Source organism: Camelus dromedarius, chromosome 11 (genome assembly GCF_036321535.1).
Source record: "Camelus dromedarius isolate mCamDro1 chromosome 11, mCamDro1.pat, whole genome shotgun sequence".
Lineage (NCBI taxonomy): Eukaryota > Metazoa > Chordata > Mammalia > Artiodactyla > Camelidae > Camelus > Camelus dromedarius.
The window spans coordinates 62,960,962-62,987,106 of NC_087446.1; the positions used below are offsets into that span (position 1 = coordinate 62,960,962).

Consider the following 26,145-nt stretch of genomic DNA (forward strand, 5'->3'; position numbering starts at 1 on the left):
GGGCTGGATTAAAGATGGGTCAGCAGTGTCTTCTGCCTGGGAACTAGATGGCACTGCTCATGGCTGGAGGTGGATCAGAGTCCCTGGGGTGGTGGTTGAGGACGTGGAGCTTGCTGGATGGACTATGCCCTAGGAGAGAGGCTGGTGGTTATGAAGGTGGTACAGCGACTCTCCTTAGATGACAATGACTCTTCTTAGATGAAGTTCTTCTCAAGTCATAGTTGGGATAATTTCCATACGATGCTCAGGAAGAAGGAGTCCATCTTCTGGACAGAGGCAGTGGTGGGGCCACTCCCTCTTCTCAAGGAAGAGCACCTCTGTCAGGGCAGTTTTGCTCGCCTTGCCTCGGACTGCCCAGACCACCCATGGCCTAACTGCACCCACAGGCCTCTACCACCATGTCAGGTATGTCAGTCTTGACAATGTTGCTGTCCCTGTCATAGTAGAGCAGAGACAGGGGGCGCCGGGCCGTGGGCACGCAGCATGAGCCCCCTCCAGCGGTGCCTGCAGCTGAGTTAGCCTTGAAGAGATTGAAAACCGCTGTGTGAAAAGAGGCAGCAATACCAGGCATGCCTGCCATGTGCAGCGGGCACTGTCCTGTGCAGAAGTTCATTGCGTAGCCCTCAGGCTGGATGATCCAGTCGTGCCAGCCAATCTCACGGAAGTCCACAAAGAACTCTTGTCGACAGCACATCCTGGACCTCCCCTGGCAGTCGATGCCTCGCCGGCGAAGCCGGTGCTTGCCCCCAACTCTTACCCGGGCTGTCACAAAAGGCCTATGGGCAGCCCTGCCCAGGATGACTGAGCTCTGGGCTAACTGGCCTTCAGGGACCAGCTCTAGGATCAGGTGCCCCTGGCTGCAGGCAGCCTGAGCCTCAGACCCCAGGAGGAACTGGTGCCAACCACTGTCATCTACCTGCAGCAGGTGCTGAGTGGCCAAGGTGAGGTTGGTGTCATGTCGGCCTAGCACAAGGACCCTCACCTTCAAAGTCCAGGTGGTATTGGGAGGGAGCTGCACAAAGAACATGAGGCTGGCCTGCTGGACCTCCAAGCCACCAGCAGTTCGATTAGAGAAGTGGAAATCAAGACGAGTCTGGTCGATGTTGGAGAGGCCTGTGGACACAAGAAGCCCCTGTCATTGTGGTCTTCTGAGTGTTAATTCTACCAACTACCTATCTGTTCTCAGCAAACTTGAACTCCCTTAGTTTCTTCTTGACCACATTGTTGGCATTGTTAACCACCCTTTTCTTCTTGAAAATCTTTTCTCCTTTGGCTTTCATGACACAACTCTCTTATGATTCTTCCTTAATTTTCTTTGCTGGCTTTTCTTTCTCTGATCATCCCTTCAATGTAAGAGTTCTCCAAGGTCTATTGCTGACCTTCACTTTTACTCTACTCTACAGAGGGGAACTCTGGCCCACACTCACGGTCAGTCGACACAGTTTATGCTGGTGATTCCTAAATCTGTATGTCCAGTCCAGGCCATTTTGCATCTTGGGAATCACCAAGCTTCAGGCCTAAACTTCTAATTGCTTAATTTTGTTACATGCGTGTCCTGTCGGCATATTAGAATCAATTTATCCCAAGGGAAATCATTATTTTTCTCCCTATATACTTCTTTTTTCTTTTTACTCTTCTTTTTCTACATGCCCCTCCCCCCTTTCGGCTAATTTTTCTTCTCTTTTCTTTCTTTTTTTTTGTTTTTGTGGGGAGGGGGAGGAATTAGGTTTATTTATTTATTTAATGGAGGTACCAGGGATAGAACCCAGGACCTCGTGCATGCTAAGCATGCACTCTACCACTGACTATACCCTCCCCAACTCCCTATATACTCCTGTTTCTGTTCTTAGAATTGGTGGCACCACTATCCTTATTACTTCTAGAAATCCCATGATCACCTCCCTCACTCGCCACATCTAGTCCCTCACCACAATGGTTCTAATGGCTATTCATTTCTTTCTATACCTATTACTACTGCCCAATTTCCCCCCTACATTTCTCACCTCCTCTATTAAAACACATTAATTGGGTTTCTATTCCCTCCACTCCACTGAAATTCTCTTGTCAGGATCACTAATACTTCCATGTTGCCAAATCCAATGCTTTAATCTCTTTCTATTCATCTTACTTGGCCTTTAAGCAGTGTTTGACACAGTTAACCATCCCCTCCTTCTTGAAATATTTGCTTCTCTTAGCTCTCATGATTCTAGCCACTTCATCTTGGTCTCCTCTGCTGACAGCTTCTCTTCTTCTGCCTGACCTCTAAATGTTGGAGGTCCTGAGCCCCCTTCTCTTCTCTATCTATACTCTCTCCCAAAACGAGACATCAATTCCTCTCGCTTTCAATTCCATCTATAGACTCATGACTCCCAGGTATAAATCCCTGGCTCTGACCTCTCCCTGAGCCTCAGACTAGTATATCCAGCTGTTGGTCTGATATTCCACTTGGATAACCAATGCTATCTCAAAGTTTTCATGTTCAAAGAACTCTAGATTTATCCCCCCCAACCAAAACCTATTCCTTTTCCAATCTTCCCCTTTCCTGTAAAAGCCTTGCTTGCCCTCACCCCTTACTTTGAAATTATCTGCAGATCTGTCAACTCTACCTCCAGTTCATAATATCATTTCACTTTTCCCCACCTCCTCTACCACACATTAGTTCAATCCACAATCATCTTTTTCTCAAATTATGGCAATAGCTTGCCAACTGGTTCACTCTTGACCCCAGAACAATTCTTCACATATCAGCCAGAGTGATCTTTTTATGACATAAATCTGATTAGTTTAATCCTTTCAGCTTAAAACCCTTTAAAATCTTCCCATTACTATTTGAATAAAATCTAAACTCTTTAACATAAAAAATTTGCATGATTAGGCATTCTTCCATTTCATGACTGTATTCTCTCTATACCAGCCTTTTTCCTGTTCCTTGAACTCACCAAACGTGGACCCACCTCATGGCCTTTCCACTTGCTATTCTGCCTGCCTGGAATGTCTTTCCAAGGTCTTTGAATGACTGGCTCCTTTTTGGCCTTCAGCTCAAATTCTCCTCTCCAGGGGACTAACCAGTCTAAAGCTGCCTTCAACTCTACCTGCGTCTCTTTAATACATCATCCTGCTTAACTGTCTTCATAGCCAATATCACTCTCTGTGACCACCTTGGTTTTTTTGCTCATTTGTTTACTATATGCTTTTCCTCCCCTTCGACATCCCCCTGCCCCAGCTGCTAGAATGTAAACTCCATTAAGATAAAGATTGTGCCTGTATGGTTCACCATTGTATCCTTATGTATCTACCACATTGTAGGCACTCAATAAACATTTGTTGAATGAATGGCTTTTCGTTTCTTTAATTTTTATTTTACACTGACGCCAGAATTATTTTCCAAAAAAGCTAGGCCATAAAATTCATGGTTTCAAAATACTTATTGGTGAATAAAGTCCAAACTCTTTTAGGAGGCAATTAAATGCCCATTATGATTTGGCCTAGGCTACCCTTATTTGCTTTTTTAAGTAAAGGATGCTTTATTGTGGGAATGCCACTGATACTCTCATGGGCATAAAAGAACAGATAATAAAGTTCAACTAGGCTTTGCGTGAACTGGAAGGTCTGGAATAAGGTTGCTCTTGACAGCTCTCAGAGCCAACAAGATGCCTCTCATCTCAGTCTCCCTGTGTAAATCTACTCCATTCTTCTCTTTCTGTGGGTCTACCTCTTCTGCCTCTTTGTCAGCTTTCTCAGGTCCTGGAATGGTGACCCCAGCTCCTGAGTCTACAGAACCTTTTACTTAGCTCCTCCTAGCTAAGTAAGCTGATTTTCCAGTTCCTAACTCCAAAATCCAAGAAAACTCTGATTGGTCCAGCTAATTTTTTCTTGTTAGGTCACGAAACACCCTACCATTAGAACCTCTTAAGTCACCCCAGTTATGGCAGGCAGACACATGACCGGCCAGGGCTGTGGTAGATTATTATATTGTTGGCCCCTAATGAACAACACCTCCCAATATTCATGGATTGGTACAATCCCTTCTCATATTAACTCTGGACATGGCATGTGACTTGATTTGGCCAATGAGACATAGGCAAGCATAGTACAAGCAGAAACTTAATGAGTACTTAGACCTTGAAGCTTCCTCCTCTTGGAAGCCAGCTACTGTGCTTTAAAGCGGCTTGGGCTAGAGTGCTGAATGATGAGAAGCCATGTGGAGGGAGACTCTTAGATGTTCTAGCCCCCTCTGAGCCCCTAGCTGAATACAGCTGCGTGAGTGACCTCAGCTACATGACAGGGAGCAAAAGAAGGGTCCAGATAAGCCCAGTCAAACCACACACCCATGAAAAATACTGAATTTTTGTTTGTTTGCTTTAAGCCTCAATGTTTGGGCCGATTTGTTATATTAATGGATAACTGAAAAAAATTAGTATCAGAAGTGAGGTACTCCAGAGCAAAGACCTAAAATATGTGGCATTGGCCTTGGGACTGGGTGGCAGACAGAGGTTGGAAGGATGGCAGGAGACTGCTGGTGAAGGCAGGAAGAGCAGTGAGGAAATTGTTATTGGAAGCTGGGGAAAGGGGAACCTGTGTTATGTACTGGCTATCGGCTGTGGCAACTTGGAAGCTAGAAATGGTAACTAACAAAGTTGTGAATTTAGCTAAAGATATTTCCAGGCAGAATGCTGAAAGTGTCAATTGGCTTATTTTGGCTTCCTATGATAAGGCATTTCAGGAGTGAGATGAACTAAAAAAGGAACTGTTCAATTTTCAAGCAGAATTTAGAGAAAACATTTCCAATAGGACTTGCTAGATTGAACAATAAAATATTTTTTCATTCCTCAACTCTCTGTCTGGCAAAAGGTTCTCGAACTAAGAAACCATCTCAGGGCAAAAATCAAATCCAGGGCACTGTCAATAAAACACGGCCTCAGAATGAAGATCCAAACAACAAAGGGTCAACTGCAAGAGCCTTTGTTAAGATCTAACATCTTTGTTAAGATCTAAAATTTAAGATGTTGTTCTGTAGACCCTCTCAACTGGACAAAAGGGCTTCTAAAAATCTTGAGTGTTCTTCCACAACGCCTTGACTTGTAGTCCCAAGAGGGGTCTGTCTTGATACAGTAGCTTGCCTTTTGTCTAACTGAGTAGACTATAATTTATTATTTAGAAGCTCACAGAGTGTTAAAGAGAATTTTAATAGTGAAAGCAGCACAACTGAACTAAAAGGGACAGAGACAACTCAAAATGAAAAGAAGTCTCTGAGGGGCTCTCAACCTCTTCAGGGGAGATTAAGGCTAAGAAAACCACTCAGTCACAAACACAGGTCATTTCCTGTTTAAGAGGAAAGATATCTCAGAGGGTGGCATTAAAGGTTAAGAGAGTGGATCCAGAAGCCCAGGAGAGCACTGTGGGTTCTCCTTAAGAGAGGAAAACCCTACCAGGGCGCACATCCAGGCCGCAACCAAAGGGATTCTGAACTTGAGGTAGACGGAGATAGGTACCAGGCTGGATATCAAAATTTTCATGGACCAGTGGCTGCTTTGTGTCTCCCTCCCCCACCTTCCATTTTGGAAAGGAGCATCTATTGTGGTTACCCTGTCCCTGTCTCCGCATTGTATGTTAGCTGTGGGAGGCAGATAACTTGAATTTTTAGGTCATAGGCGGTGGTGTGCTGGTAAATATTGAGCAACTGGATTCCAGAGGGGAAAAAAAGCCCTGATTTGTAGTGTTTGCCAATTTCTGTGGTATAAATTTTCCCACCATGGCCAATTTTAAACTATCAGCGTGAGGTCACCAGATGCAAGTTGGGAGATGTTCGCCATCAGCGTTCATGAGCCAGCGTGAGCCAGTTCCGAGACGCCACTGAAGGCCCCTACCCTAGTTTCCTCAAAGCTCCACGCTCTCTCTTGTCAAATCTCCAGCAAGAACAATTCTCTGATCTTTCTTTCACATTAGGATGTAGATGACAGCTTAAATTGGAATTAAAACTTCAAACCAAAATATTTAAATGTAAAAGGTAGAATCCAGGCATCAATCATTCTCACCTCCAAACTTCATTCCAGGTCATGCCTCCTCCAGCCTGAATGCTGTGTTCATTCATCGATTAGCAAATATGTGGAAAGTATATAGACTTTGAAGTCAGAGAGAACTGTGTTTGAATTCTGCCTGTTGTAAGCTGTATGACCTTGGCCATGTTGAATGATCTTCTTTGAGTTTCAGTTTCTGCATTCTTAAAATGGGAAATGGGCTAAGTGTCAGGGACACAAAGGTGAAAAAACATCAAGCAGGATTTTGGTGTTAAAGGGACTCATGGCTCATGGCCATTTGTCCACCTTGTGCTTATCCATTCCAAACTACTTTTCAACTCTAAACTATTTCTTCAGACTTTCACTCATGTTTTTCCCTCCATTTAGGATGTTGTTTACCATTTTCTACCCAGTGAAGTCAAACTTATTCTACGGCACCAGCCTATTTGCAATCTTCTTCTGAAAGACTACCCTGTCTTACCAGGTCCCAAAGAATTACTTTCGTCCATGAAGCTCCTGTGCTCTCATCCAGCATTTATTTCATTCTGCCTTATATTCTAAGTAGTTTATTCCTAGGAGCAACAACTAAACCCTGTTGGGCAGGAGCTGAGTCTTCTATTCCAGTTTGCTCCCATCTTATTCTTTCTAAGTGCATTACCTGTAGCTCACTTAAGTCTCTCAACTATCTTTTCATTATCTCTATTTTGCAAATAAAGAAAACTGACTATTAACAACTCAGGTCACATAGTAATAAGTGGCTGAGCAGGGATTTGAGCCCAGTTTATCTGGCTCCAGAGTTCGTGTTCTTAATCATGAGCAGAAACCCCCTTTTGTAAATAGAATACGGTCTTATTCATCACTGAGGACTCTAGACTGTGGTCAAACTGACCTTCAGCGTGGTGTGGTGGCAGAGTGGTATAGTGGTCAAGGTCATGGATTTCAGACTTAGACTGCCTGGCTCTACCACTTCCCAGTCATGTGACCTTGAGCTAGTTAGTCAACCCCTTGAGCCTCAGTTTCATCACCTCCAAAATGGGGATAATGACAGTATTTGCTTCACTGGCTTATTGTGAGGATCTCAGGGAGATAATCATGTATGTAAAAGGCTCCGAACACATTAAGCGTTGTATAAGTGTTAGTTATTTCTACTACACACTAGCCTCTGATGATAACATGAGGTATAAGTGACAGTTCCGGACCTTAAGGGGTTACAGACTATGGGAAGACACACTTCACAGAAAATCTGGAAACAAGGCAATTCCACAAGGAGGGATCAGGTTCAGGGTAAGGGTGTGAGGGCCACCAGCGAGGGAGCCCCTCACCCTCAGGTCAGGGAGGGTTTTTGAGGATGGGAGTGCTTGGTCTTGAAGGGAGTAGATGCTGACCAGGGGAAAGGTGCCAGGAATGGGATGTGCTTGTCATACCTAAGACAGAGCTTGCAAGTAGCTCAGAGGCCAGAGACATCACTTTGTGTTCTGTTTCTTGAATCCTGTCTCTGAACTCTCGATCTCTTGAGCTGCCAACTAAATTCTCTAACTCCTCTCCCCTCTGTGAAAGGAACTCTCTCTTCTCTATCCTCCATCCTTTATCTACTTTTCTGAGTCCCATTTTCACCCTGTTCTGATGGGGGGACCCCAAGGTATTAAGGCAAGAGGGCAAGGGTAGGGTGAAGAAGTATGCCAATCTTGATGTTTTACTTTTCTCCCTTTACCCACATGAGGCATCTGGGGGAGAGGGGAACGGAGAGGCTGGATCCTGGGGCCCAAGGGAGAACAGACTCTCCAGCTCCCAGACTCTGGGTCCAGGACCAGGAAGTGGATGGGCTCACATCACAGCCTGTGGAAGTTTGTGGGGCCTGCAGAGGAGCCAGAGGAGAGAGGGGAAGGCGGTCTTAAAAGAAATGAAACTTATCTACGTCTCAGCTGCCCATTGGTCAGGTCGAAACTACAAGAGAGAACCTGGAGGATGGGAGCCTGTGATTAGGAGATAACAGGCTGTGAGAGGCGAGACTTGGGATGGTTTTGGGGAGAAAGTCAGGGGTTAGGTTGGGGAGGAAAGTTTTCCTTTCATAAACAGATTGGGTTTGGGGGAAGATCTACAGACCAAGAACCCACCTGTCTCAGCAAAGCTGATGATCTCATATTCCTGTCCCCTGTCAGCCTCTGGAAGTGCTCCCTGCGAGAGCCCATGGAGACACTGCAGCGCCGTCCTCAGAGCAGCTCTGGACACAGGTCGCTTCAGTGTTGGACGCTGGCTGAGGTGCAGCTTGTCCAAGATGCTTCTTTTGGCCAGGTTAAGAAGCAGCTCCCGCTGACTCTCCAGGTCCAGGGCAGGCCTTCCACATGCCAGACACTGACTGTCAGCTCTGGGAACGGTCACTGTGGCCAGAGCCAGGAATAGGAAGGCCAGGAGCAATGAGGAGATCATTGCTGGGGCAGGCCCTCCTTAAGCAACACAGTTGAGACAGAGCCACAAACCTTCAGGCTCAGGGTCTCTCTAGCTGTGGTCTCGGCTCCCGTCTGCCAGGGGCCCGGAAGGAAAGTGTGTCCAGCTGGCATGCCTCCTGGTTGCATGGGATAGAACAGTCAAACATCCGACTTGAGAGATGAAGCCAGTTACAGCAGAACTTGGCAGAAGCCACATAGTCAGTGGAAGTACAGAATGGGGGATGTGAAGGGAGGTTGGTTTGTTTGGGGAAAGAAATGTCCTTGGGCCAACTTTGGGAGACAGTGGGTTACCCACGTGAGCTGCCAGGCCTCTGGACAAAGGTTAGAGATGAAATTCCTCTTCAGATCAACGGCCTTGCTGGGAAGCTTGGGTGGGGGGAATGGAAGAGACCAGAGGTTTTAATATAGAATGCTAAAGGATGACTTTCAAACAAGAGGTCGTCATTGGCAGGACACTGTCGGTCATTGTCATGCATGTTGTTGAGAGTTGGTCCTTCTCAAATCTCTACCCCACTTTCCTCCCTCCCAGAGGCTCACAGTCCAGATTCTTTTGCTAGCCCTGGGTTAGGTTTTGCCCACTGGAGCTCAAAATCATCCAGTGTGAAGGTTAAGTTGGAGGAAGGGAAGTGTAGCCAGGTCTTCCGGGTCAGGGGGAAGGAGGAAGGGAAGTGTTCTAGCCAGGTCTTCCGGGTCACAGGGAAGTTGGAAAGTGGGAAGGGAGCTTGAGAGCTAGAGTTCCTCACCCTTGGGGGTTTCTTTTGTTTAAGAAAATAAATTATGAGATTTCTCAGAATTCCTGGTTCTCTCCCCAAAATGTTCCTGAGCAGTGAATCTCAGGTCAAGGCCATTACATCCATAGCAGGGATTTACTGGCGGGAGTGGGCAGGTGGAGTTAGGAGCATATGTTTTCAAGCCAGATGGCCTTGGTTAAAATACTCTCTTCCTTTTATTAGCTGTGTGCCTGTGGGCAAGTTACTTGACCTCTCTTCAATTTCTTCATCAGAGAAATAGGGAAAATGATTGCCCACAATTCTAAAATCCAAAAAACCCTGTAATTCATACATTTTGGGGGGTAGCTCATATGGTGACTAAAGCTGACCTGAAGAGGAGTGAGGTTATCTATGGTCTTTAAAAAATCATACTGGAGACTATTCATATGTTTCCACTCCAGAAATACATATTTTTGTATATATATGTTTTTATTGAAGCTTAGTCAGTTTACAATGTTGTGTCAATTTCTGGTGTACAGCACAATGCTTCAGTTATACATGAACATACATATATTCGTTTTCACATTATTTTTCACCGTAAGTTACTACAAGATATTGAATATAGTTCCCTGTGCTATACAGCACAAACTTGTTTACAGAAATATTATTTGATTATGGGATGCTACCCCTAGGAGTGGTATATAATATACAGCATAATGTACTATGTTACCTTTCTAAAACTTGAAATTTTCTGAATTATGAAACATTCCTGGCTCTATGGATTTTGAATATGGAATTATAGATTATAATGATTATCTGAGAGTTTTGAGTTTTAAATCATTTAGTAAAGCACTTACACTGACAGGCCCAGAGTAAGTGCTTAATACAAGTTTACTATTCTTGGTGTGCTGAAGAAATTCTGCCAATGTTTGCCCTTCCGGACTCTCCTTTCTTAGATGCCATGCCCCTAATCACCATCTGTAGTACAGTCACTTAGCGAGTCTTCTCTGCTGCTTACCATTGTATTCCTAGTACTGCACACAGTACCTATAATATAGGTGCTTAAAACATACTTATTGAATGAATAAATGTTAGGATACAGGCTGGTTCTCAGAAGTTACACTCAAGTCACCTTGACTGAATTTTAGTGTGTTACAATTTCTTAGCTCTATTCTACAGGGGCTGGTTTTTTTTTTCTTATTTTTTAAGGGCTGTGGTAGAGGTGGATTTGTTATTTAGTTTCTAGTATAAATTTATTTATTTATAAAATAAGGTTTTTATTGAAATACAATTCACATAAGATTCACCTTTTACAGTGTATAATTCAGAGGTTTTTAGTACGTTCACAGAGTTGTGCAACCATCACCACTATCTAATTTAAGAATATTTTCATCACCCCCAAAAGAAACCTTGTAGCCATTAGTAGTCACTGCCTACTCTACTCATCCCAGCCTGTAGGGACTGACCTTCTGTCTAACATCTTAATAGTCCTAATCTCATTCTTGGATGATAACCTTATCCTGGGGTTGCAGGAAGTAGTAATATTGCTATTTAGTCCATATCTTAATTAGAGTATGTAGTTCCCAGACCTCTCACAACCTAAGATGACTTCAGCTGCTCCCCTTCTCTCTGGCAAATAGTTGGGGAGTAAGAGGTGAGAAAAGGGGGCAAAAGAGAGCAGGGCTTCTCTTAGGGGTGGATGCCTCATGTTTCTGCCTTAGTAGTTCTTCAGTTACTGCATCTGTCCCCCAAAGACCCAACTGGTTCACTCCGCATTATGACACACAGGTTCTTTGCAACATGCTCTTTCCGGTTACACTTCTGATAGTGTAGTGAGTAAGAGAAGGCTCTGAAGATAAACTGTCTCAGTTCAAAATCTGTGACTTTGGTGCCTCATGGTTCCTTATCTTATAAAATGAATATAACGATAATATATATTGTTTACAGGATAAAACTGAAATAATAGATGTAAAATGCTACATATTCTAGATTATCTCTCTATAAACATACATACATGCATAATACAAATATTAGCTGTTATTTCCTCCTGGCCATCACTGCCCCATGTCTCCAACTTAAAAACCTGGAACTTGCTGATTCCTTGAAGGAAAGAATTACCTCTACAACTTTACTGGAATCTCCATTCTTGCCTCTCCGATGAACTCCTACTTACTTTCTTCAAGGTTAGCTGAAATTACACCTCTAGCTTCTCTGTAGTTCACTCAATCTCTCTTACCTCTAAGAAGTAATTAATTGCTCCTTGTTGGGCTTCCATAGCACACTGAACAGCACTTATTTTGTACTGTAATTATTTGATTTCTTTTCTTTTTTTTTTTCCTATTGCAGTTCTTGTCACACAGTAAATATTTAATGGTCGAATTCTATCAATGTAAGACTACAAGGTTTCTTTGAGGGACTTGGTCAATAAATGATGCAAATACATGTAATCAATAAATTGATTCTGCCTCGAACAGACAGAATGGGGGGGGGTGCAAATTTAAGATGCCTCTTAAAAAAAGGACTGTATGTTAGACGGTGGTGGTGGTAAGAAGTGATTTTTAAACAAGATGGACTTAAACCTGCTTTATTTAGTTAAATCCTTACATCAGAAAAAATGGACACTTACCTACCACATGATCTTCATTCATTTATACCACAAATATTCACTGCACATACGCAGCTTTGTGTGTGGGAGTTACTGTCCTAAGGGAAAGGCTATTTTGAAAGTGCTCGGGAAACCTATATTAGAGTTATTAGTATTATGTTTAAATCGAGGGTGACTCTGACAGGCTTGATGGGTTTCAGGTGGACTGAGGGTCGCAGTGGATTCGGATTGGTGGCTTGAGACATAGGTGACGAGGAGGGAGCCAGAGAGCGAGTGAGTGTACGCGCGTGTGCGCGGGGATGGGGAGGGCAGCGCGAGAGTGGGCTGGGTGGGTGAGTAAGCAGGGGGCGTCTGCGGGCGAGGAGGGAGGCACACAGGAAGCGGGGACGCGCCGGGCGCAGGACGCGGTGACGAATGCGCCGGACGTGGTGACGTAGCGCGCAGGCCGCAGCAGGGGGCGGACTCTGGGCCTTTCTTCCCCTTCTGATTTTCCCCCTCCCCCCTTTTCTCCCTTTCCGGGTTTGGTTTCCCCCCTTTTCTTCCCCTCTCCCCCCTCCTTCCCAAACCCCTTTCCCCTCCCCCGCCCCAGTCCCCCTGCTCCCCCGCCCTGGGCCCTGGGGAAACCCCCACTGAGAAGAGCCCGCCCCCAGAAGCGCGCCGCCGCCGCCGGCCGTCGGGGCCGAGCCGCAGCCGAGCGGCCGTGGGCCCGGGCGGCGGGCGGAGACGCGGGCGCCCTCCCCGCTACGGCCTGCGTGAGGTGAGGCCACCTCCCGGCCGAGGGGGCGGGCGATGCTGGCGGCCCGTGGGGAGGGGGCGTGGCGGACGGGCGGGCGGAGGCCCCTGGCCTGGGTTCCCCGCGCTGGTGCTGCCGGGACTGGGGGCGGTTGGTCGGGGCCCGAGGCTCCCGTGAAGGACGGTCCCCAGGCCAGAGAGGCCCGAGTGTGCGCGGGGAGCGCAGGCGAGAAGCTGGGGGCGCGGGGCGGCGGGCGGGGGGCTGGCGCCACCTGTGGCCTGTGCGGTGGGACCTAAAAACTGTTGCGCCCTTGTGGTACTCTGGGGGTGACTAGCTCCATGTGTTTCTTGGATCTCCGTATTCCTTCAAGCTTTGCAAGATTGGGAGGGAAAGGTGTTGCAGTGTTTCAAATCGTGCTTGTGTCCGAGGTTATTACAGGGACAGAGATTTGAGTTGGAACGTTCAGGGAGATGTTTCTGGAGCTTAAAAGTTGGGCCTACGCTAAGCTCATCACTGACTGTTGAAGCTCTGAAAACTCTTCTCGGATTCATTTTCCTGTAGAGCCAAACATTTCAACATATGCGACCATTAGCCTAGTAACTCCTCAGAATATTTATTCACTCTGAGTGAGTTGTTTTTGGGTGATGACGAGAAATGACCGAATAACAGCCCCAGAGGTTCATTAAACCAAAGAGAAGTGTGAAGAAGTTTAAACTCAGATCTTGGTTGAACGTCCTTGTATATATTTTTTTCAAATAGACTTACCTAAAATTGAGAAGCCGGAGTCCTGTCTGTTGTTGGTAGGCAACATGGAAACTGGGGAGGAGCGAGGTGACAGGTTCCACTTAAGGAATGTCACAAATTCCTAGCATTTTATTGTATTTCTGGATAGTCAGACTGGCACTTGAATAAGTTGTTTGTGGATCCTCTTTCTTCCTAATGCTTTTTCCCCGGCCTTCGTTTTCTTTCTACTATATTTTCTTTTTTTTTCCACTTGTGGAGTCTGGGGCATCAAGACTAGCATGGCTTAGATAGTCAATTCGGTTCATTTTTTTCACTTTTTTTTCTCCAATTCAGTTCATTTTTGTTGCATTTTTCTTCCCTTGTTGCTGTTCTCCACAGGGTTGAGAGGACAGAGAACTTTTCTTGAAGGTCTGATAAACTGTCAGCAGAAGTTAAAATTCAGAGTTTAATTTACAATTTTGTGTCCACTGTATGATCTGTATTAGAGATCTTCAATTTAAAACAAAAATTTTAAAGCTTGCATATATAAAAATAGGGTGACTGATACTGTTTTAATTGAAAAGAGTCGGAAGAGGAGATCTTGGCTTCCTGTCTCTATCAGAGTAAAAACCAGAGAGTTTACAATTGTCTTTAAAGCCCAAGATCTGTAGCACTCTTTCCCCCTCCCAATATACTCACTGATCTCCTGGCTGTTCCTTGAACACATCAGGCACACTTCTGCCTTGGCAGCTGTGCACTTCTTCCCTGGATTTTCCTGAATCACCTTTTCCTTATAAAACTGCATAACCTTGTCCCCTCACCTCCTTCAGGTCTTTACTCAAATGTCACTCTAACAGTGACATTTCCTTGGCTGTCTAAATTGCAAAGCCCCCTCTTCCACATATATTTACATAACTCCCTATCCCACTTCTTTGCTTTCCTTCCCTCCTTACCCATTATCAGCCTATAACATACTATATATATTTAGTCTCTTGCATTAGAAAGTACTTCAGTAGATAGTCTTGTTGATGTGTCTTCAGCACTTAACAGAGCACTTGACATGCAGTAGGTGCTCAGCAAATTTATTGACTGAATAGATAAATTTATTCTTGAACTCTCATTGTCATGAATTTCTGATCATGATTGGAGATGTGGAATGGATTTTCAGTAGGATTGTGTAAGATACTTTTTGGAAGAACTTGAGCTTTTTTTTTTTTTTTTTCTTTTTTTTCTGTCAGTTCTTGCCACATTTCTCTTTTGATAGAAGTATTGTGTGTTCAGGTCATTGAATGAAGCACTTTGAGGGCAGAGAGAATTGAGTGTGGAGATCTTTGGTGCTGATGGTCTTAGAGGAAGATTATCTCAGATGTCCTGTGGCTAGAATTTTTACTGCTCCAGGCTCTCCCCTTGAGGTTTGTTTGCATTCCTGTTGAGATAAATATCACCATTCTTACCTCTGACCCCAGAGAGCTGAGCATGCTGGTTCCACTTTGAATTTTTCAGTAGACTGAATAAGTTAATATTTATAGTCTGGGCTGTTTGGGTTAGATTTTTTTCCCCATTCATGTGGAGATGGTTGAGCTTGAAAACTTTAAGGCTAGCTTTCTCTAACAATGGTGGAATGTTCGGTGTCTGATCCTTGTTTCCGCCAATCCATTTTTGGGGTCATTTTTAGCAACTAAATTATGCTAAATCCGAAGGTAAAAGGAGCTGGCCCCCTGAGTCCTGTGGATTATCCCTTGTTTGTTTTTTCCTTTCTTGATTGGTGCATCTGTTACCTTCATTGACCTTCTGGCTAGAGTGGCCTGGATGAGATTTCTTTTTGGGTCTGTCCTGGCCACTGTTTTCCAGCTTAGGAAGGCAAAAGGAGTGAGGTAGTGGTTTTAACACTTTGTGGGAATGCTGGTGCAAAGTTAGATTTTTGCTTAAACTTTTGCTAGGACATTGAAAACAGCTAGGCCTGTGAGAGAATGGTTTGGGTCAGGGGGTGGGAGAGTTGGGGAGAATTGGGGATCTTGTATCTATTGACTGGGTCTGGTTCTGTTATTATTAGTGTAAATAAGTAACAGTGTCAAAAGTATGTTAGTTGTCATTTTGTGAAAAATTTCTGCCATTATTTTGGCAGATGGGTAGAAGCTCTACCGCACTTCTCTTGTCACTTTTAAAATCCTTTCACAAAGTTTCTAGGAAGTCTTTCTCAGGCCCCAGAGATATTCAGACATCTCTATGCTTTGTTCTCACTCTTTAGAGATAAATACTGAGTACTGATGTTTCGCTGTAGGTAATGGTTTCTGAATGATGAACTTACTCCCGTTCCAGATCTCATCAGGAACTCTATGAAAGCTTTCAGGAAAACGCAAATTTTGAGGAAGGCATTTTGGTTGCATGGTCCCAGGAAGTACAGAGGAGAGAGTTTTGTGAAACTGTGTGTGTGTGTGTTTTCTTAATGAGGTTTTCCTGTGTACTTGAAAGATGGGGTAAAGGACTAAGCGTCTGCCTGTGGAATGTGCTGCCCACTTATAAGTAAGAAAAATAACTGGACTCATGGCTTGAATATGTGTGCATGAATACAGTTGGTGGGTCTAATTTTAGAGGCCTTTTTCATGCACGGTGGCCTTAGTATTTTCCTCGAGCTATATCCTCACACTGTCAAGAAAACATTCCACTTAATATAGTCTTCTCGTGGTTACCTTTTGTTCTTACAATGGTTGCCACTTTAGCAGTGTAGCACTTGTTTCATCTCTCCAGTAAAGTTACTCTGTCCATTCCTTCTTTTTTTTTTTAATTTTAAATTATTTTTTGTAGGGGGAGGTAAACTTCTTTATTTTTAGGGGAGGTACTGGGAAATAAACCCAGGACCTTGTGTATGCTAAGCATGCGCTCTACCACTTGAGCTATATCCTCCCCGCCGTCCATTCCTTCTTAAGTATGAGTTTATTTCTAAAAACAGGTATGGATAGGAAAGATTTCTTAACCTTGATCTCTTTTGACTCCTCTTTGAGTTCCCTTAGATTTCCTTAGCATGTATCTGTTTTCTCCAACACTTAAAAAAATTAATGTTGAAAGCCCTTAGTTACAATAATATGCAGTGATTTCACCGTTTCTGCTTGGGGTGTGTGAAAGGAAAGATTCTGAGATGCTTCCTAAATCCAGGTGTTCTTTGTGCTTTTCTGCAAGATCTCTTGAGTTGTTCAGTCCAGTTATTTGAACCTATACTGGGAAAGCTGTTTAAGCTTTCAAGTTTTGACAGTAAGTTTCCCAGAGTGCTTTTCTGTGCTTTTAAAAGAACTGATCAAATTGGGAACCCCAGCCTAGAGATGAGAGAGGATAAGGAGAAAAGGTACAAAAGCCTCAAGCAGTCTTGTCTTCTAATAGTCAAAACACTTCTGGTATTTTTAAAGGACTCATCTTATTCTATTCCTCCTTAGTTTGCTAACCACAAGAAAATAAAAAAAAATCTTTTCAGTCCCTTTAATTGCTTGCTTGTTTGTCACGCTGTGATGTTTCTAAATTGTCAAAGACTTTGATTTTTTTTTCCTGGGAGACAATTTCAGGCTTCTCTGGGTATTTTCTTGGGGTAAAAAAATGAAGCTAGTTGTTAAATGCCCTTGTATGGTCTCTACCCTGATGTAGACCAATATTCTGATCCTTCCATTTCTCTAAAGGCATTAATAGTATGTTTTACTGCTTGTTTGTGTTTTGTTTTTCATTGGAGACCTCAAAATCTTTTGCAGGCAAGTAAAAACTAGTTTTGCACCCGTGCAGTTACTCTGAGGTCCCAAAAGATCTCAGCTTAAGTCCTTATCCTATAGAGCTGAAAGTATAGAAATAAGTGAGGTAATCATCAGGGTTTAAAATGACTCAGTTTCTTTCTTACTTATTTATTTATTCATTTATTTATTTTTACTGAGGTATAGTCAGTTTACAATGTTGTGTCAATTTCTGGTGTACAGCACAATGCTTCAGTCATACTCAAATATACGTATATTCATTTTCATATTCTTTTTCACCGTAAGCTGCTACAAGATACTGAATATAGTTCCCTGTGCTATACAGTATAAACTGTTTATCTATTTTATATATACCAGTCAGTATCTGCAAATCTCGAACTCCCAGTTTATCCCTTCCTACCCCACTCAGTTTATTTCTGATTGATGTTTGTTGATTGTGAGCCTGTAGTGGGCAAAGAAAAGAAAAAGCTGGTCTGCAGACTAGTGAAATTCTATTTTGATTTTTTGGAGGTAATTTTGCTCCCACTATTAGTCTTCTGTACAATTCTAATCTAGTGTACAGAATAGACTTAACTTCATTAACTAGTTTACTCTGCCACTTGGTTCATTATCTTCCTTGTATGGATGCTTTTGGTATATTTCAAGGTTGCTAACATTTGTGCTGGAGTATGTATTATTAGTAAGCATCAAAGCCATATTTCATATCTGCAGAGCACTTTCTCTTTCCTAAAAGCTTATCAGACCTTAAAGTGGTATCAGCATTCATATTAAAAGACTAGATTTTCCAAGTATGCAGTTCATATTTTTGTGGGGGCAGTGTTTTTGTTGCATGTGTTAGTTGTTAAGAGTTTGTGCATGGTTTTGGCATGTGAGCAGCATTATGGGCATTCTTCGTGACTTGGAGAATGGTGGTTCAGACTTGGGTAAGCTTCATAACAGAGCTAGGAGGAAAGTAGTCAAGGCAGTGACAATCCAAACTTAATAAGAGATGCATTTGAAATACATTCGCTCCCCATACTCACAAATTATACTTTCTCCTTATCCTTCCTTTGTGATTCTGTAGGAAAAGGCAAAAATGTCTAGGACAGTAATCAGCTGATAGCTTCCAGGAAGCAGTGTTCTATGGATGGGTAGTAGGTGAATGTACACCTCTACAAGAAGTCACTTAGTGTTTCTAGAGCTGTTGGTGGAGCAGCTCCCAGCAGTCATCAAAATCAGTGGGAAGAACATGGTGGACCTTATTAAATCTAATGGACTTCTTTTCATTCTTACCTTATTCTAGTTTTTTGGAGCTTTTGTCATTGTTGACCCTTCTCTTTCTTGAAGTGTTTCAGTGACACCACTTTCTTTTCCATTTGCATTCCTGGCTCTTTTTCTCCTGCTCATCTCTTAAGTGTGTGTTTTTCGTAAGGTCGCTGTTGTATTCTCCCTCTCTGATTCTTGAACGTTAATGGCACAAGCATCTCTTGGAGAATTTGTTAAAAATGAATGCTTTCAAAAGCCTTCATGATCTTGCCCCTGCCAGTTGCTCTGACTTTCCTTGTACTACACTTTCCTTTTCTTACTATTCCTTCATTACATTCCTCTTGTTTTATTATCTCCATAGCACTTCCCACTATCTTAAGTTACCCTGTTTATTTTCTTGTCTACAGTCTGGCTATACCTAGCACCCAAAACTTATGAGTACAAGGATCTGGTTGTATTCCTAGTGCCTAGAATAGTCCCTCAGTGCACATTTATGGCATGAATGAAATGTGGGCTCTTAGGCCTTATCCCTAGAGATTTTGATTTAGTAGGCGTAGAATGGAGCCTAGGAATCTGTATTTTAACAAACATTCCAGGTGTTTCTGATGTCTCTGGTAGTTTGTCTGGGATGACGTTTAGAAGAACATCACATAGTCTGTCAGTCTCATCCACTCTGATGGTTTCACTCGGCGTCTGTTATTATAAGCTGACAATTTGTGAGTCTCTGTGTCCAGTTCTGATCTCTCGCCTGAGCTCTAGCCCATTTATTCGATGGTCTCTTGAACATCTCCGTTTAACTGTTACACAGCACCTCAGACTCAACATCACAAGAGCAAAAATAATTTTTCCATGAAAATCTGTTCTTTCTCAGTTCTTTTTTCTTCGAATCATGCCACCTAGTTGCAAAGCCAGAGACCAGGATGTCATACTTGAGTCCTTACTCTTTAACATCCAATAATGATAAAGTTATGTAGCCGCTTACCTCCTCAATTTCCCTCGAATCTTTTCATTTCTCTCCATCAGCACTGCCATTTCCTTAGTTCATGAGACCACCATCTCTTATCTGGATAACTGATGGCCTTTAACTGGCCTCCTTCCTCTAGTCTTGCTCCTAATATTTCATTGAGTTTTGTATGAAAATCTGTTACTTTCTTTTGCTTAAAACTTTTAGATGTCTTGTTCCTAGTACAAAGGCAAAAGATTTGTTAAAAAATCTGGCTGCTTTATCTCACTTGCCTTATACTTTGCTGTTTTCCCTTTGCTCTCAGGGTTAGGCTTCAGCTACAGTTGAATTACTTATTCTTTTACTTTCCCCTTTCTCACACCTTGCTGCCTTGGGGTACACCATTGTTTCAGTTGGGCACCTCTCCACCTCAAAACAATGACAGAAACCCTCTTTGATTTAGGTGTAATGTTCTGGAACCCTTTCAGGGTATCCCAGACCTCTCATTTTGTCTACCTCTTTTCCACAAAGTTGAATTCCTCTGTCTTCACCATATTTCCCTCTGTATATTCCATTCCGAGTTTCCTGCTCTCACTGAAGTTAAATTTGCTAGGATCGTGATCTCTCCAGTGCCAAGAGAGCTCTCTAGAGCATGTGATTTTTGTCTACTAGCTACAGGGAAAAGAGAGAGAAAAAATTAGATGATTTGAGACATATATTCTAGAGGTGTGTGTTCTAGATCGTGATTTTGCTAGTTGTTTTGCCCCTCGTAGCTAAACTATACCCAGGAGAGATCATTGTTAGAGTCTTGATTTGGGCCAGAGCTGTAAGGCCAACAACTGAAATCCTGAACTAAGTTTTTGCCCTTGGTGCCTGTACCACCAAAGTTTTACCTTTTCCATTATCATGGTATCTTCAGCTTTGTATTAGTTACCCCCCTTTCCAGTTCTTATTTTCCTTCCAGAATTACTTGGTTTAAAATTTATTCTTTGTGTTTTACTCTCCGTCCTAGCAGTATTTTTGACTGTAAAGAAACAAGACAAAGAGGGTTTGTGCTTGGAGTGTTTTCCCTATATGATAGTGCAGAAATATTTTTTCTTTCTTTTTAACTGAATGAGTATGAGGGCTGAAAAATTAAGTGTAATTGACCAGTAAGACAGGATAACTAAAAAAGAAATCCAACCTGTTTGGTTTCTGTATGCTTTGTGAGGGAGTAAAATCAGAGCCAGTGCTTAACACTTGAATTTTTAAGACCCTTTTTGAAGTTCTCTGAGGCTTTGCTGAGTTTACCTTCATTAACTCTTGCTGAATCAGTGTTTTTGTATGTAAAATGGAGTTGATGGTTTGTTTTCTTCTGGAGTACAGGATGACTTTTGGAAGTATTTCAAGGTTAAGTACAGTAATACTTCTTGATACATCTACTGATTTAAAATGTAAACACTTGAGATTGAAGCTGCACTTAATGGATTCTTAGGCTGGCTTCAATAGTTTACTTTACCTATAGTTAGTAGATAATACAAAGAGGAACAAAGAGGTATCTACAGATATTAATGAGCACACTGTCCATGTACCTGGGATTTATTTACATCTGTTTGGTGGCTACAGTCAGCAAGCATAATCTACTTCACTGAAGGACGGTCTATATTAAACATGATCAGATTACTAGTCTTAATAGTGTTCTCTAGTGTTGGATAACAGAATAGCATTGAAGTTAATATTGGCAGAGAGAAAATATTGCTTTATTTCTTCGTGCTCTAATTCTTCCTTTTTCTCTTTGGCATTAACATTGCTTTTACTAGTTTTTAAAGGTTGGGAAATGGCAATTGTCTTTTCAGTTTAGCGGACTGGCCAGGTCATAGGATGTATTCAGATCAGTAATGCATTTTAGGCCATGAGTTTCTTCTGTTTATTCTGTTCTGTCCTTTATTGTTGACTTGTGCTTTGCTCAATTCCCACAGTAGGGGACACAAATTTAGCCATATACATATGTACACATAACGTACACACACACACACACGTACGCATAACGCGCGCGCACGCGCACACACACACACACACAGTCTGCCACTTGAGGCCCTCTGGAAAGATTATAGATTTTCAATTAAGAATTACAGGCATTCACTTGCCACTGTTTCATCTTACCAACCCAGCTGTTTTCACTTAACATAGATCCAGTCCTGTTACTTAACTGCTTTGATGCACTGTGAGCCTATTATATAGTATTTGCTTAGAAATCAGAGAAACTCAGTTTATTTTTAGTCTTTGTTAGAATAAACATCACCTATATGTTTTCTTTCCAGGACAGTTCTTTGGGAGGGTATAGCTCAAGTGGTAGAGCATGTGTTTAGCACGCATGAGGTCATGGGTTCAATCCCCATTACCTTTCCTACAAACAAACAAAGGAACAAACATAAACAAACCTAATTACATCCCCCTCAAGAAAACAAAACAAAAACAAAAACCCAGCATGTTAGAAGATCTCTTAGTTTCTGGTTTTTCTGTGTTTTTATAATAGAAAGAGTGATCTTCAAGTCAGATTTGCAGAACTGCTTCCAAAATAATACTTCAAGAAAATTTATGAAAAGAGCAACTCATTCATTTACTCAAATGTTCAGTAGGTGCCTGTTATTTTTTAGATGTTGTGTTATATGCTAAAGATACTAAGATAGGTGCGACACTGTCTCTATCGTCAAGGAGCTCATGTTTTATAATAGATTACAAAAAAATAAGTAAACTACAAGGTCATAAGTGTTATGAGGTAGTGATAAAATGTAATATGAGAACAAGGAGGAGGAATGCTTAACTCTGAATGACAGGATCAGATTCAGCTTTTCAGAGAAGATATAGTTTGAATTGAGTCTCAATGTATTCATTAATTCAAGCAGCATATCAGTAGATACAGTATTAGGTTCTGGGGATGTAAAAGAGTAAGACATAATCCTTACCTTCAGAGGGTTTAGGCAGACCAGTTAATCAGTGATACTGCAGCCTGATGAACTCTGAACTAGAGAAATGCACAAGGTGCTTTGGAAACACAGTGGAGATCTGGAAAGACTTTCTGTCAGGGGGTTATGAACCTTGACGGGCAGACGGGAGTTGGCCAGGTAGAGAAGTTTGGGGAAGAGAGTTCGAGGGAGGAACTGCCTGTATAAATCGTGGGGGTGTAGAGCAGAGCAGCATGATACCTTTGACAAAGTGCAGGGAGCAGGATGTGCCTACACATGGGATGTTTTTGGGAATTAGTTAAGATAAAAGGCTATGGAGATAAGTAGGGAGACCTAATCTTGAAGACCTTTTTTGATAGGCTGAAGGTTTTAACTTTTGTCTTAAACTATAAAAACTATCGAAGGATTATTTTTTTGAAAGATTGCTTTTAGCAGTTTGGCAGCTGGATTGAAAAATAGACTAGAATCAGGGAATCCAGCTTAGGGACAGTCAAAATAATCAAGATAAGAAATAGGTTCTAAAGAGGTCCTGCAAGTGCACAGGGATGAACAAATTAAAGAGATATTTAGGACATAGTATCTGTTAGACTTGGAGATGTGTGTATGTGTGTGAGTACAGTTGTGAGAGGGATGAGCTCTTGGATAACTCCTAGTTTTCTGGGTTCCATGCCAAGATGGATGGTGACATCATTTATGAGTTAGGGAATACAGAAAGATGCATGTTTGGGAATAAAGGTGAGGTGTTTTGTTTTGTACTGGTTGAATTTGAGGTACCTGTGGAACCCTGTGGAAATGCCTGATAGGAAGTTAGATGCACCAGCCTGGAGTTGGAAAGAGAAATTGGGACTGCTGCGACATTTGGGAGTCAACAGTGTATATACATTGTAGTTGAAGTGATGGGTTTTGTTTATCCAAGGATCATGTTGAGACTGAAGAACTGAAGGCTGAGGAAGGAGTCTTGGAGAACACTGACAGTTAAAGATGTGACTGCTAGCAGGGGAGCCCTGGAAGAAAACTGAGGAGGCCAGGAAGGTAGATAGAAAACCGAAAAAGTTTATGTGATAGGAACTTAGAGAAGAAACTTTCAAGGAGGAGGAAAAGAATTGTGTCAGTGTGTAGTGAAGTGGTCAAGTATAAAGACACTTGGTGCTGGATTTGGCACTCAGGTCATTGGTGACGTCAGTGAGATCAGGGTCACTGAAGTGGTGAGAGCAGAGACCAAATTGTTTTGGGCTGTGGAATAAATAGGAGATGGGAAAGAAAAGGCAGATAAGCCCTGTATTACAAGATGATTGCAGAGAGATGGAGAGAGAGGACAGTAGGGAGGGCATGTGGGGTTCAAGGAAGAGTTTTTTAAGATGAGACATTTGAGCAAGACAATAGAGAGTGATGATAATGAAGTGAGGTCTTTGAGGATGAAAAGAAGATAAAATCCAGAGCACAGGTAGATCAATTGTTATTGATCTTCATTAAGATAGAAAGAGAAGGTTAAGAAAGGGGTGGGGACAAATATTTGGTAACTGAACAAAGGAATTTGAGGGAGCGCCAGTCTTAGGGTCTTGATACTCCTTTTGGTGGAGGAGACATCATTTTGAATGAGGGGGCTTGTGTGTTCCAGTAAAGAGGGTTTGTAAAATAGGGGCCTTGAGAAGAGAGCCAAATTTGGATAGCTTGAGAGAATAGGTGGGATAGTTGACAAGGAGTTTGTCAGGCAAAGATAAGGTGGAAATGCATTTCAAGCAGATAGAGTAGCTTGGACAAAGACCCAGGAGTATTGAAGAATGGTATGTATGGAGAGGTAACATTATTTTGAATGGCTGGAGAGGATGTATATAGAGCCTAATTTTATGCTAGACTTTAAGAGCTATATTAAGACATTTGGAATAGTTTGATGCAAAGAGGAACCTCAGGAGATTTTAATCAGAGAAATGGAATGATTGTTTTATAAAGGTAGCTCTGGTAGCAACTTGGAGAAATAACCTCCAGGGGATTTAAAGAAGAGGAAGAGACACTTGTTAGGAGGCTATTGTAGTAGGCTGTGCAGAAGATGTTGAAATCAGGATAAACCTGAGTGTGATGGGTAAGAAACAACCCCTAAACCTCAATACCTTGAAACAACAGTTTCTCTTTCACACTACATGTGTCCATCAAAGATAGCTTAGAGATTTTAGTTATTCAGGGATAAAGGCTGACAGAGCCTAATAGAGCAGCCACCACTGGAACGTAGCCTGCTGCTCTCCTGGATGCAGAAAAGAACTGTGGAGGTCTTGTCCCATTAACTGAATTCTCTGCCTGTAAGTCATGGGAGTGGAGAAGAGGGTATAGGAGCTGAGAAGATGAGGTGGATCCAGGAGATGGTACCAGAATTTGGAGATTGGTTATATATGGGAGGAGAGGGAAGGAATTGTGGATAGATGACTCTCAATTTCTGTCTTGGGTCACTAGGTGGTGTTGCTAACTGAGATAAGAAAGGGGGCAGGTTTTAGGAGCACCTAAATATATAAAGTAAATTTTAACAGACCTAAAGGGAGAAATAGACAGCAATATAATAATAGGGGACCTTAATACCCTACTTTCATCAGTGGATAAATCATCCAGACAAAATCAATAAGGGAACATTGGCCTTAAATGATAGATTAGACTAGATGGATTTCACAGACTTGTACAGAGCAATCCATCCAACAGCAACAGAATGCACCTACATGGACCATTCTCTAAGGTAGATGATATGTTAGGCCACAAAACAAGTCTTCATAAATTTAAAAAGATTGAGTCATATCAAGAATCTTTTCTGGCCAAAATGGTATGAAACAAGAAATCAATTACAAGAAGAAAACTGGAAAATTCCCAAGTAAGTAGAGCTTAAACAACATGCTACTGAACAACAGGTCAAAGAAGAACTAAGATAAGTTAAAAAATACCCAGAGACAAATGAAAATAGAAATGCGATATACAAAATACAAAACCTATGGGATGCAACAAAAGCACTTCTAAAAGGGAAGTTCATAGCAACAAATGCCTACATTAAGAAATAAGAGAGATTTCAAATAATCTAATTTTTCACCTCCAGAAACTAGAGAAAGAAGAACAATCTAAACTCAATGTTAGCAGAAGGAAGGAAATAAATAACAGAGTAGAAATAAATGAAATAGAGAAATAGTAGAAAAGATAAATGAAATGAAGAGCTGGCTTTTTAAAAAGATAAAATAGACAAACTTGTAGGTAGACTTACCCAGGAAAAAAGGGGATTCAAATCAGAAATGAAAGAGACATTAATACCTGGTAACTCAAGAGACTACTATGAACAGTTATTTACCAATAAATTGGACAACCTAGAAGAAATGGATAAATTCCTAGAACCGTACAACCTACCAAGACTGAATCATGAAGAAATAGAAAATCTGAACAGACCCATTACAGGCATACCTCATCTTATTGAGCTTAGCTTTATTGAGCTTTGCTGATACTGTGTTTTTACAGACTGAAGGTTTGCGGCAACCCTGCATTGAACAAGTCTGTCACTCCCATTTTTCCAACAGCATTTGCTCACTTCATGTCTCTGTGTCACTTTGGTAATTCCCGCCACATTTCAAACTTTTCTTACTTGTTATGATGATCTGTGATCAGTGATCTTCAGTGTTACTCTTGTATTATTTTAGCAATAAAGTATTTTTAAATTAAGGTATGTACTTTTTTTTAGACATAATGCTGTTGTTGCACACTTAATAGACTACAGTATAGTGTAAACATAACTTTCGTATGCATTGGGAAGCCAGAGGATTTGTGAGACTTGCTTTATTTTGATATTTGCTTTATTGCAGTGGTCTGGGACTGAACCTGCAGTATCTCCAAGGTATGCCAGTACTAGTAAGAGTTTGAATCAGTAACCAGAAACTTCCCAACAAACAAAAGTCCAGGACTAGATGTCTTCACTGGTGAATTCTACCGAACATTTAAAGAAGAATTAATACTGATCCTTCTCCAACTCTTCCAAAAAACAGAAGAGGAGGGAAAACTTTCAAACTCATTTTATGAGGCCAATATAA

The 26,145-nt window shown here is 42.0% G+C and overlaps 2 protein-coding genes across 10 annotated transcripts in view; one reads left to right on the top strand and one right to left on the bottom strand.

The window, feature by feature from the left end:
- Positions 1-219: 219 nt before the first annotated feature.
- Positions 220-8,617, bottom strand: INHBC (inhibin subunit beta C). Its single transcript, XM_010993355.3, has 2 exons — positions 8,132-8,617; positions 220-1,113 (listed from the first exon to the last, which is right to left on the bottom strand). Exons 1-2 carry the CDS (start codon positions 8,442-8,444, stop codon positions 371-373), a joined length of 1,056 nt encoding a protein of 351 aa, XP_010991657.1. The 5' UTR covers positions 8,445-8,617; the 3' UTR covers positions 220-370.
- A 3,817-nt stretch (positions 8,618-12,434) lies between these two features.
- The window catches only part of R3HDM2 (R3H domain containing 2), a 125,398-nt gene continuing 111,687 nt past the window's right edge, over positions 12,435-26,145 (top strand). For 5 of the 9 annotated variants that reach the window (XM_031462256.2, XM_031462253.2, XM_031462261.2 and 2 more), the window contains exon 1: positions 12,436-12,536. The gene's annotated coding sequence lies outside the window, so the exon portion shown is untranslated. Of the gene's footprint in view, positions 12,537-26,145 lie in introns of all 9 variants that reach the window. The other 4 variants (XM_031462250.2, XM_031462255.2, XM_031462259.2 and 1 more) reach the window with 3 other exon arrangements.

Bases quoted from the DNA above. Each gene is read 5' to 3' on its own strand.
- INHBC (XM_010993355.3), bottom strand. From the start codon at position 8,444: ATGATCTCCTCATTGCTCCTGGCCTTCCTATTCCTGGCTCTGGCCACA. The intron at 1,114-8,131 runs GTGGGTTCTTGG...TTGTGTCCACAG, and splicing joins CATCAGCTTTGCTGAGACAG to GCCTCTCCAACATCGACCAG.